Here is a 13,462-nt window from a genome sequence, read left to right as displayed (position 1 = left end):
ATTGTTATTTCTGAAAATAATTAATTTTGATTGAAATCATAAAAGATTACAGAGGGGTAGGAGATGGAGATTCCCTTAGACTTCTAAATATATACGTTTGTCTGTGACAATTTCAAACATTTGAGAGCCTACGAATATCCAAAACGTTCAAATTTAGACATTTGTGAATCCCTGACGGGAAGCGCTCAAATTCAGACACTTGAAAACCCATGAATATCTAAGAGCATCTCCAATGGAACACTCAATCTTAAAAGCTTTGACTACCAAATATATATTCTTGGAACGTTTTTCTTAAAGACTTCATGCAACACCCAAATTGTAATCTCTAAGACGATGTGGAGGTAGTTAAATAGAAATATCTCAAGAGGGCACTCTAGGATTGAGATATATCTAATTATTCAACTCATCAATATTTGAATTTTAACAAATAGAAATCAAGTCTTTTATTGTTTTCAAAATAACTAATTACTTCTTTACGAAAATAACCATGTCACATAAGTAAATAAAACAAATTTAGAATTTTGCATTAGAGACAGAAGAATTTAGGATCTCCATTTTCGTCACCTAAGAGAGTCTTTAGGGGTGGCCCGTGACCAAAGCCACCAAAGCAGTCGCTTTGGGCCCCAAATAATCAAGGGCCTCATGTTTCATATTCGCATGTAAGTTTCGAAAAAGTAATTACATTTTAAACCAATTCCAAACATAATTTAAAGTGTAGCTTGGTGGTAAAGAGTTTAGATCTTGAATAAAAGGTCAGGGGGTTCGATTCTTACACTTTGCATTGTTCAAATTTTATTTAATTTTTTCTAATATCTATTGTATGGGCCCCAGTTTTTAATTTCGCTTTGGGCCCCCAATATACTAAGGTCGGCCCTGAGAGTCTACAATAGGACACTCATGCAAACTTTAAAACTTAGAGTGCAACTTAGGAATTATAGAGATTTTATTAAAAAAAACTTTCTCTAATTGGACACTCTACAAGATACTGTGATGACGTGGAGCATTTATTTAGGATCTCCATTTTTGCCGCCTAAGAGCATCTCCAATAGGACACTCAAACTTTAAAACTTAGAGTGCAACTTAGGATTTATAGAAATTTTATTAAAAAAACTTTCTCTGATTGGACACTCTACAAAACACTATGATGGCGTGGAGCATTTATTAATAGAGACTCTCAAGTGAGACACTGTAAAATTAGAGTTCTCTTTGAGACTCTTTAAGTGTCACTTTAAAATTCTATCCAATGGAAACTCTTACTTTTTAACTATTTTTTTTATCTATTGAATTTAAGAGTTACATATGTATTTAATCTAAGTATTTTAGAAATCTCCATTGGAGACAGAATAAGTTTAGAGTGTCTCTATATTGAGACTTAGGAAAGAGAATCTCCATTTGATACTTGACAATTATGACTTTTAGAGTATTAGTTTTCCGTTAGAGATGTTCTAAGAGTGAAAATCTCAGTTGGAACTTGAGACATAAGATGAATAGAGATTTTTTTTGAATTTTTCAATAGAGATGCTTTAACTCCGGAAGATGCTTTAATTCTCTTGATTTCACACAAGAACACGAGTTATGTCTCGTGGAGGGTTTCCAGAGATGACACCCACAAACATCAAGACCCATCTCAATCGGCCTAACTATCATAAAGCAAAAGACGAAAGATTTGGGGGTCAACCCAAAGAAATCTATATACAAATGGTTATCGTCTCACAACTATGTACAAACTATAAAGTGCAAGTAAGACGATTGAAGAAAACAAGCCATCCCCAAACTTAGTGGATGCACGGTCCACTAAGTAAGCATAAATGCTAGGGGCGACGACTAAGAAGTCGTCAAAAGGATCGACATACAAGTGAAGGGCTAAGAGGTCAGTCGAAGGCAAAAAGTCATCTGGAAGCTTAGTGGATAGAACATCCACTATGTCCACAGATGTCTTCGGGAAGACGTCTGAAATGTCCCAGAAGGGATCGACGACCGAGTCTGAGATCACGTGAAAAGTTGAACTGGACTCCAAGGGTAAGGCAATAGGCTCAGGGACCAAGTCAAGGTCCATGGTTTCCTTAGGTAAATGGTCCGACAAACTATCCAACATGTCTATAGGTACTAAGTCATCGATGTCCTCAAAGGCATCTAAAGCTTCATAATCAATTATAGCATCATGTACGGCATCTAAGACTGACTCCTTACAAGTGTTGAAAATCGGAAAGTTCAAAATAGTGTCATCCCCAAACTTGTTCATAGAGTCATCATCCTCAATCTCAAAGTCTAATATAGTCCTCTCATGATGAGACGATACATGGTGAGGAAACGAGACAACAAGGTTATCAGTTTGTTCAAGCTCTTGGGTCATCTCAGTTGATTCGTCGACATTTAACTTAGTACTAGGGTTAGACGTGTTACCCTCGCCATCAGACCTAGTTCCCTCTTGAGTTTGGGGTGGTAAAACCCCTTCCTCGTCGGCTAATAACTGTGACATCATCATCTCTAATGGATGATTTAGAGATTCTAATTGATGATTTAGAGACTCAAACCTCTGATGTAACTCTTGTTGCATTTGAATCTGCGTCTGTTCAAATCGATCTTGTGTCTCTTCAAGTTGTAACATCATTTTAGTCAGACGACTCACAGACTCTAATTGAGATCTATCTTCAAGAGTCTCTTCATGACAAGGCTCACAAGTGTAATTAAATGAAGACTCTTGATAATAACTCCCACCGTACATACTAGGATCATATCTGCCTCTAAAATCATTGGTCTCAGAATAGTGTGAAATGTAAGGTCTCTCATACATATTTGATGTCAGACCATATCCATCACTAATCTGATCGTCTCTACACATCCATCGGTATTCTCCTAAGGTCATACGAGATCGGTCAGGCTCAAATGGTCTATTCCCCTCACTAATCAGAGCATCCCTACACATCCTTTGGTATTCACCTAAGGTCATATCAGGTCGGTTAGTGAGGGGAATCCTCGAAACAAGCTCATCATCATCAACATCGAATGGCCAACCGTTATAAGAACGGGCCATGATCTCACAGTATTCAAAGATGGTAACACATAATCACAAAATGGGAACTAACAATTATAGAACTAAACAATCGCACAAAAGTAAGAAGGAAGAGATAGAATGCGATACTATCGACTTTTCGCTTGACTTCTCGATTCCTTCCTTTCCTTCGCTCTTATGTCTCTTCTGGCTATTTCCTTGAAATGGTACCTAAAAAAAAATAAAATTAAGAAAATAGAAAAACAAATAAAGCAAAAATGTCTAAGTAAGAAATTAACACTAAACTAATGAACAAACAAGCAAACCATATCCTAACTACTAAACCTATCCCCGGCAGCGGCGCCAAAAACTTGATAGGCCCAAAATAGGTCTATTCCCACAAGTATACGGGGTCAAGTTATAGTATTTTAGTAAATCGGGAAATCGTCCCAAGGGATAGGTGGGTAACTTCGGATATTGACGGCGAGTTTAGCCCAATAATCAAAATGTCAATAGCTAACTTAAACTAACACACACACCCCACTCATAAATTTGATGATTGATTTGGAAGAAGTAAGAAAACAAATAAAACTAACTAAACTATCTAAGAGAGAGGTGAGAGGATATCTAAGGTTATAAAATTCACCGCATAATTTCACTTTATAAAACAAGCACTTAATTACTTAAATCTCTTTTGTATTTACTCGGGATCCAATATAATGAACTATTTGAATTCCGGATGATGTTCTAGATAAAACAATTTTATAATCACTAATTCTAATTGTCTTCCTTATAAAGATTCGGATCACTTAACTATTATTCATCATCTAAAAAGCATACTCCATCTAACAACTTAACGAAAGTATGAAATATCTAATTATGAGGCATGAGTAATGGAAAGAAAATCCAATCCATATAGATAAACAATCAATAGACATTAAAGCACATCAAAGGATTTAATTAATCAAGAACAAGTATTATAAAGATCCAAAATGGGTTTCATTTACAACCTTAGATGACTAAATTAACTATACGTGGAATCTAGAATAACATTCATTGACATTGTAAAATAAATGAAAATACTAAGAAATTAATGGAAAGAAATCACCAATCAAATTCCATATCCCCATGTATCGCCAATTTGTCCAAGATTTGCTCCATCTATGCTCAAGAATTTTACTCCAAGAAATCCAAGTAATAGCTATTTTATTGCCACCCAAATAAGAAAAAGAAAGAGAAGGAAGAAATTAGATGTAGAAAGAAGAAATGAAAGGGGATAAACATGATAGAAGAATATGGAAGAAAGAAGGAGATGACTATTAATGGAAGAAAGAATAGTGGTAGAGAAGAAGTAGTAGTAGAGAAAGATGGTAAAATAATGGAGAAAATGGATTTAGTAGTAGAGAAGAGAGAAAGAAATAGGTAAGAGGGGATTGAAAGAGGAGAGGGAGATAGAGAAGAAGGATTAGGTAAGAAGAGGTATTGAGAGGGTTTGCAAGTCTAGCTCTTAATGGAGGAGCAAGAGATTTATTTATAGAGTTGGGTTAGGGTTTTGGTTGGGTCAAATGGTAAAAGGTGTGAAGATGAGGGTTAAAAGGGTAATAGGAGGGTTTAAAAAGGGCAAAACCCTAGTTGGGCTGGCGGCTAGGGTTTTAACTTGGGAATTCGGGTAATTTGGTGTAACCGGGTTCACGGTGTAAAGTTGCGGATCACACAGAGGCCGTCGGATTCGAAGACGCGGGATCTAGACGGACAGGAGATAGCCACGTGGCCGGGTTCACGCTTTTAAGTTGTTTCGGGTGCATGGAATAAACAATAAAAGGGACGGATGCACAGGAGCCACACGATCGTGAAAACGCGGAAGGGACCGGCTGAGATTAAAACGCTGAAGTGGGAGTACGGAACTAAGTTGCCTCGGGAAACAACGAAACATAACACACGTAGACGCTCAGAAGCCGTCCGATCTAGAAAACACGGAAGGATACGATCCAGATTAAAACGTGGGATTGGGACCACCGTACTAACTTGCGACGTGTTGTATCGGATCAGACTTTAAGGGTCCACTTCGCTGCTCAGCGCTAACACGGGAATTGTATATACCGGCCTCCAAAGCGCGCCACGTGTCTTCTTCTATACCGCGCGCCAGAACTATGCCCGAAGGTGTCCCACCAGTCAACATCCTTTGACTCAACTTTGACTTTGATTTATTCCTTCTTCGGGACTCCGATTTGACTTCCGTTTTCTCATACGGACTCGTCTCGACCTCTACTTTTCAACCACGCACTGACCTTGGCCAAATTACCAGATTGTCCTTGACTCCAAATGACCAAAATACCCTTCATGCATCTTTTCTTCGTTTTTAACCGTTTTTCACATCTAACTCCGCAAAAGACACCTAATCAAGAAAACCAACCATTTTATTATAATAAAGACTCGAAACCGACTAACTTGGCTAAATTAAACGACTTCGATGGGACATTTTCATGACCCATCAGATACCAATATATTAACATCATTAAAACAAATTATATAATCAAAAAATAATATAATAATGGTCATATATTAGTAATAGAATAAATTAAATAATACCGATAATATAATGATAAATGTACATCATTTTATAACAACAATATTATTATCTAATTTAATAGTAATATAGGAAATTATTATTTAGGTCAAGAAAATATTCTTCATAACTAAAAAAACAAGTATTGGTTTCAATTAATTAGAAGTTTTCGATATATTATAGGCAATGACACATTAAGTTTAAAATAATATAGATAATTAGCAATCAGAAATATTTTAGTTCCCAAAATATCTTTACACATCAAAACTCTCTCTCTCTCTATAAAAAAAACTCAAAATTTTTAGGATTCTTCTTCTTGATGTTAATCTTTTTAATCTTCTTCTTCTACTTAATCTCTCACAAAATTAGTAATTCGAGCCAATCCAACGGAGCAACCAAACAGATCTCTCTACTTTCTCATAAAATGGTTGGTTTCTCCATTCTTCTTTTGGGGACAACAATGGTGGTTACGAATCAAGTTTTTTTAAAGAATGGACATTTTTTTTTGTTTCTGCATCTTCTTCAAAGGCTGGACATTTTTTTTGGGCCGCGGCTTTGGGGAATAAAGAAAATTCTCCGGGGAATAAATATTTATGGGGAATACAGAATACATTTTTTTGAAAGTTCTCCTCCATCTCATCTGTTCTCTCTGCCACTTCATCTTCTCGACACCTCATCATCTTCTCCCGTGAAAATCGCCGGCCGGCGACCTTCAAACATAATTTTATTTTTTTTATTTTCTCTCTCCTCTCTCTCTCTAAATTTTTTTTCTTTTCTCTCTCTCTCCAGAACAGATTTAGAGAGAGAAGGTCTACCACAAAGGTAATGGGAGACCCGAGTCCAGGAAAAGCGGTCTTTGCTTGTCTCATTGAAGTAGTTGAGTATAACCTAATTTTCCCATCAATTGATCCAACAACAATTGAACCATCACCAGTTGTTGCAAAACAATTAAAATTTGTTCCTCTTGAGAATTGATGTCCTTCACTCCAATGAAGAACAGGAGTACTAGAATTTGCAACAGTTTGAACCATACCCTTTCTATCTCTCATATCCCATCTACAAAGTTTATTATCATCTAACCCTAAAAAGGTCGATTCAGAAGGATCTAACTGTGACCCTTTGATATTATTAGTTATATCTCTCATGGTAATATCAGTTCCATCTTTATCAAATTTCCACTTTGTTACAATTTTACCTGTTTCAATATCCAATTGATGAAGTCCATTTGGATGAGGTTTACCTTCATTAGAAGGACTCATTAGAAGCATATTAGTCTCAGCTCTCGTCAAAAGAGCTTTCTTTGGTGTCAAATACCCTAAATTTGAACCAACCCTAGAATTAGAATTCCTGCTACCACTATCAAATTTCACATGAACACCTTTCCCAAGAATTCCAGTCATGGAATTCTTGACAACTTGAATACCAGAATCATTAACAAGAAAACTATTATCCAAAGCACCTAATGCCAAGCTCTGAATTCCACCATCATTTGCTTCTTCTTCAAATTCTTCCATTAAATCCTGATTTCTTCTAGCAGGGGTAGAAGCAGGATTAGGTAACCCCCCTTGTTCTTCTTCTCCTTCTGCATCTTCCCAAATTGAATCATTAGCAACTTCTGGTTTTGCCCAACCAATAAAATCTTTCCCATAAACTTTCATTTTATTTTCCTCTGTTGGTTCAAACCCATAAACATTCTCAAACAAACAATCCTGAAATTCATTAATAAACCTTCTAAACCCTTCATTTGTGGAAAATTTCAATGCCCAAACACCATCACAGACAAAATCAACACGACGTTGATCTCCAAATGGTTTCATTTGCATTTCTATACCAACCTTAGCCCTAAATTTAGAACCCACCTTCAAAACCCATATTCCTTCTTCGTCTTCATCTTCATCAGCAGAGATTTGGGCAAAGGAATACGAAGTTAGTTTTTCAGAAGTGATCCATTTTGATTTCGGAGTGTTACCACTGATGTGGAGATAAAGTCTAACGGAATTCTTGAGATTAGGGTTCTGATTGGAAGAGTACTTAAGTTTTAGGGATTTGAGTTTAGCATCAATTTCATCCAGAGAATTATGATTTTGGGGTTTAATTCCTGAAAGAGAAGAAGAAGAAGAATTGTTTTCTTGTTCTTGTTCTTGATTGAAGAAGAAGAAGATTTATGTTTGAAGGTCGCCGGCCGGCGACTTTCGTCGGAGAAGATGATGAGGTGTCGAGAAGATGAAGTGGCAGAGAGAGGTGATGAGATGGAGGAGCCTTTTTTGTAGCATCTTTTAAAATTAGAAGCCCCTTATCAATAAAAAGAAACATAAAAAGTCAATCTTATTTGACTAGTTTTAAGAGAAGTCTTTATTCCCCAGAGAATTTTCTTTATTACCCAAAGCCGCGGCCTTTTTTTGTTTCTGCATCAAGGCTCATCACTGCTCGAATGATGCTGGTAAGGTTTGCTTGTCTAGAGGGAAAAAAGCAAGCTTTTGGAACAATGGCGTGGGTTTCAATCACTTTATTTAGGGCTAGCCCTGATTAGGAAATGACAACTGAATCAGGACAGAGAGCAATGGCATGGAAGAAAGCAACCTTCTATGCTCCATATGAGATGATTAATATGTATAATTAAGGCTAAACCATGTGTACTACTAGTTTGGAATGACAATTGAATGCATCTATACGTTTGTATCTTCCTCAACTATACCATGTGGACCAAGATAACTTCAATGGAAAAGAGTTAGGTAGTGTTTGTTTTTTTATATTTTTCAGATTTGAGATCTAAATTGGAGCCAATTCAGAGTTCAGATGTTCGTTTTTTTAATTGAAGAAAATCTGAAATTTTGTCTGAATTAGTTTAACGTCTGAATTGGCTGAACAAAGGCCCACTCATTTCAGACTTTAAAATAAGTCTGAAATGAAAGTGAAACCTCTGAAATATGGTAGATTGACGAATATACCCCTGCAAAAACCAATTTGTTTCTTTCATCTTTTTTACACCACCGACATCCAGAACCACCACCGACAGCTAGAAATTAAAGCACCACCACCACCAACCAGAAATTACACTACCACCACCACCAACCAGAAATTACACCACCACCAACACAAATTACACCACCACCAACGAAAAATTACACCACCACCACAAAATACAGCACCGCCAACACAAATTATACCACCACCATAAATTACACCACCACCATCACCATAAATTACAACACCCCACCGCGAGAGACAAAATTTATGTGATTCGCAACCTAATACCAGGGATTTCATTTTTTCTTGAGAAGAAGAAACACATCTAGTCTCATGGAAGAACTTCTCTGTGTAACCATTCCCTTTCAAATTCACCTAACCACAACAACCCTTACAAACATCACTGTAGTAAAGATCCTTGTCTGGTTCCAGATATGTGAATCTATCATCTTGTTCGAAACCCTCGTCGGATCTGGCAAGGGTTTAACTTGCCCTAATCTTGGTGCAGAGATAAAAATAGAGGGCAGGTGAGAAAGACAAAGAGAGAAAAAAAGTGAACAGGTTTTAGAGCTATGCCCTAATCTTCCATTAAAGAGAGAGATAAGGAGAAAGTAAGAGAAGGAGAAAGAGAGAGAAACAGCAGTTGGGAAGAGACGACCGAGTGTGAGAGTTGGATGAAGTAATCTAGGGTTTTTTCCCTTAAACATATAAATCAGGGCAAAAAATGTCAAATGTTAATTCAGACCTGGTAATTCAGATCTTAAAAAACAATCAGCTAACTCGTTAATTAATTGAGCCAATTCAGATTCAGCCAATTCAGTTCAGCTAATTCAGATTCAGACAAAAATAAAAAAAACAAACACCACTTTAGTCTTGTTGCTAGTATCTTCCCTTACTATCTAGACTAGTTAATGTTGTTTGTTTTGAGATGAACTTTTCACATTTACATTTATAGGTATTCCAAATTTTATTCTCTTTACTACTTGGACATTATAAATCTTGATTAGTTAGTTATTTGATTTTTTCAGGTATTTCTTGCTGAAGGTTTGCAATGAACGTCAGCTTGGTTGGGTAATGTATGTTCATTACCGAAAACTGTTTTGCTACTAATATCAATTGTTGCTGACTCTAGGTTTATCAGAAATTCAATTTCTTAATGTTGTTACTTAATTTTTACCCTGTTTGTATTTCTTAATGTTGTTGTTTAATTTTTACTCTATTTTATTTCTTAATGTTGTTATTTAACTTTTACTCTGTTTTTATCATTGATCCGCAACTTCTAGCTGTGGTTGTAATTACATCTCCATTATCTAAATTAATACTGAGTTATTCTTTTTTTTTTCCTCTCCTCATTTTTGTTGGTAAACTTTTTTTTTATATAAATTCTCTTTTGATGTTATTATGAATTTATTTCTCTGAAGTTTTAACTGATCCAGGTGGTGTTTCCATCTAATTGAAGAAATTTTTTAAACTGGAAGGAGATGAAACTTCAAGTTTTTTGTCCTCCATTTGCAAATCGAGATTCTATTCTACAGAGCTTGCAAATCTAGTATACAATTTACATTATGCAAACTCCTGCTTGCAGAAAACAGAAAAAAAAAACGATGTTTTTCTGAATTTTTTTGTTGAAAAAAAAAAGTAACAAAACTAGATCTTGTTAGAAAAATCATTTTTAAATATACAACTTTCATACAAATCTGACATCTCCAGAAAAAAATATATAAATTTTAAAAAGATAAAAGAACTAGTTACACAAAATAAAAGATAGTTTAGGTCAATGGTTTTTTACCTGAATAATAATTATAAAATATTTTGTAAAGAATTAGTTACACAAAATAAAAAGTAGTTTAGGTCAATAGTTTTTTACTGAATAATAATTATAAAATATTTATTAGGAAATCAAACCTGGACCCGAGTCGAGCTTCTTTGGGTCGGCGACTTAGGTCGGTTACTTAAGTCGGTGATTAGGGTTAAGGGAAGTCTATAAATACTTCCTTAATCTTAATTAGAAGCAAGTTGCACAATTAGAAACGCGCAAGAGAAGAAGGGAGAGAAGGAGGTTTCTGAGAAGAGCAGGCCAGATCTGTTTCAGCGTTGTTCGAAAAATCCGACGGTGAGTTCTTCTCCGATTAAGCTAAAATTTTGCAGAGGTGTTCTTAACCTGTTCATCTAGTATTTGTACGGAGGGATCGTCGATTGGTCGCTGGAATCCTAGTGAATTTAGGATCGTTTTAGACTGAATATTTCTGGGTTGTTTTGTTGTGAGGTTTTCTTCGTGTTTCTTTGTGTTTGAGATTGATTCTTTTGGAAGAGTTTGAGTCTCGGGTGGACGTAGTTTGGTTGGACTACGAGTCCCGTGGTTTGGTTTTTACTGCTCACGTTGAGGAGGTTTTCCACGTTAAAAATCGTTGTCTTATTTCTGCGACTAAATGCCTTCTTGTTTCCGCTGCGACTAAATGCCCGTTTTTCCCAAAAATAATGTAGTTGGGCTTTGAGCCATAATTAGTTGGACTATAGCTCCGGTCTTGTAAGAATTTGAATGGGTTGTACTATTAAGCTTATCACCTATTTGATGTATGATGTATCAAATGTAATGATTATGGTTGATCGTAATCGAAAAAAAATAAAGATGATTAATCTGCTCATCTATCATTCAACTTACATACTCTAAAAGACGTCATTTCATCAACAACATTCACCATAGAATAGTTGTCTTTTTATATTATTATTCTTTTACTACCCGCCATACAAACATGTCCTAAAAACTTGATAAAGTTGAAGAGAAATGATAGTACTAGTAGTAGATGTCACATATATACATACATATAGTTGGGACTTGGGAGTGGTAGTAGTAATAGTAGTCATACACAGTATATGGTTTTCTAACCGGTACCCGTTACACCTAGGTCTTGCTTAGTTGTTTCATTAGTAGTTTTTTGGTTGTCTCTGTCATCATCAGCACCAGCACCAAAGACAGGACCACCCAGGCCGGCGGCATCCTGTACCTTATCTTGAAGTTTGTCAATCTGAATACCACCCACGTCTTCTGCCGATCGTAAATCGGTTTGTGTTTTGTTCTCTCCTCCTCCCACTGACTCGTATGTTGTCGCCGTTAGAGACCCCTTTGGTTGTGCTCCTTGCGCCCCTGACATCTTCACACTACAATCTCCCTCTCTCTCTCTCTCTCTCTAGATTAGTAGTAAATTTCCCTCCTTCCTCCCTCCCTCTCTCTCTATGTATATATGTATGTGATTTTTCGTTACAGCTGGTGTAGGATATGCAGAACTTATAGATATTGAGACATGAAAAAATCGTTATTGCCACCATACAAGAGGTGAGCACACGTGCTAGCACTTTAACGTACTCGTGTCACTTCTTCTGCCACGTATTTCTATAACGTGGACCTTATTCACAGCCCCTTCAACTCCCAACAGAATTTGAGATATTTCCGAAAGGCCCCTTACTTTGTGACCAGCTTCCCGCGTAGCCCCTACTTTATCAAAAATATTCAGATGGCTCCCTTTTTCCCGTTACCATTATATGTCCGTTAACTCTCATCACCTTTCTGCCACGTCATCTCTCTCTCGCCACCTCATCATCTTCTCCGATAAGGTCGTCGGACGGTCAAAATTTTCGGTGACCTTCATCCTGAAAAATAAAATAAAATATTTTCTCTCTCTCTCTTCTCCAGCGACCTTCAAACACCAAAAAATTTTTTTTTTTTCCTCTCTCTCTAAACACTCCAATGAAGGGGTTTTCCTTCGCCGGAGGTTTGGTTCACTAGATCTTTTTTTAGATTTGGTGAACCAGACCTTCGGCGAAGGGAAACCCTTCGCCGGAATGTTTAGAGAGAGGAGAGATTTTTTTTTGTTTGGTGCTTGAAGGTCGTCGGAGAAGAGAGAGGTGAGGTGGAGAGAGAGAAAAAATTAAAGATGAAGGTCGCCGGAAATTTTGACCGGCCGACGACCTTATCGGAGAAGATGATGAGATGGCGAGAGAGATGACGTGGCATAGAGGTGATGAAATGGAGGAGAGAGAGAGTTAACGGGCATCTAACGATAACGGGAAAAAAGGAGTCATCTAAGTATTTTTGATAAAGTAGGGGACTACGCGGGAAGTAACTCATATAATGTCTTCTGTTTTTTTACGACAAAAGATATCCCTCTTTTTTCAGACACATTCGTACACGTTGTGAGAGTCGATCTGTTTATGCCTTAGAGTTGACGTCGTGGTAATAGTATTTATTTTATCTTACTCTGCCGCATACTGCAACGGGTCAAGGATTAGAAGTGCAAAGTTATATATCTAAATAATAAAAAAAAATGCAAATGTCGTAACTAACAAAATATTTATATTTGTTAATTATATTAATACATCAAGAATTACAAACACAATTGACTTTTACGAGAGTTCACATTTTGAAATGTTAGTATAATCGACTCGTTGTCAATTTCATTAAAAATATCATCTTTATATTTATGTTATGTGATGGGCCTAAAAATAGGTTTATTCCCGCAAGTATACGGGGTCAAGTTATAGTATTGAAAATAAGATCGAGTATCGTCCCAAGAGATAGGTAGGTAACTTCAGATATTGAAGGCGAGTTTAGCTCAATAATTAAAATGTCAAAAACTAACTTAGACTAACACACACACCCCACTCATAAAATTGATGATTGATTTGGAAGAAGTAAGAAAACAAATAAAGCTAACTAAACTATCTAAGAGAGGGGAGAAGATATCTTAGGTTATAAAATCCACCGCATAACTTCACTTTATAAAACAAGCACTTAATTACTTAAATTCCTTTTGTATTTACTCGGGATCCAATATAATGAACTATTTGGATTCCGGATGATATTCTAAATAAAACAATTTGATAATCACTAATTCTAATTGTCTTCCTTATAAAGATTCGGATCACTTAACTATTATTCA

At 36.3% G+C, this 13,462-nt stretch overlaps 1 protein-coding gene and 1 pseudogene across 1 annotated transcript; both read right to left on the bottom strand.

Moving 5' to 3' along the window:
• Window positions 1–5,682: 5,682 nt before the first annotated feature.
• On the bottom strand, window positions 5,683–8,850 carry LOC147557690 (protein CYPRO4 pseudogene; annotated as a pseudogene).
• A 2,338-nt stretch (window positions 8,851–11,188) lies between these two features.
• LOC147557689 (seed maturation protein) lies at window positions 11,189–11,742 on the bottom strand. The gene has a single exon (XM_086664275.1). It carries the CDS (start codon window positions 11,675–11,677, stop codon window positions 11,408–11,410), a length of 270 nt encoding a protein of 89 aa, XP_086520401.1. The 5' UTR covers window positions 11,678–11,742; the 3' UTR covers window positions 11,189–11,407.
• Between the last annotated feature and the right edge of the window lie 1,720 nt (window positions 11,743–13,462).

This window comes from Eschscholzia californica, unplaced genomic scaffold (genome assembly GCF_041429995.1).
Source record: "Eschscholzia californica isolate CP2 unplaced genomic scaffold, dmEscCali1.0.p SCAF_2, whole genome shotgun sequence".
Taxonomy (NCBI): Eukaryota; Viridiplantae; Streptophyta; class Magnoliopsida; order Ranunculales; family Papaveraceae; genus Eschscholzia; species Eschscholzia californica.
The sequence above is the reverse complement of the archived record's forward strand: the minus strand, read 5'-3'. Positions and strand labels throughout refer to the sequence as shown.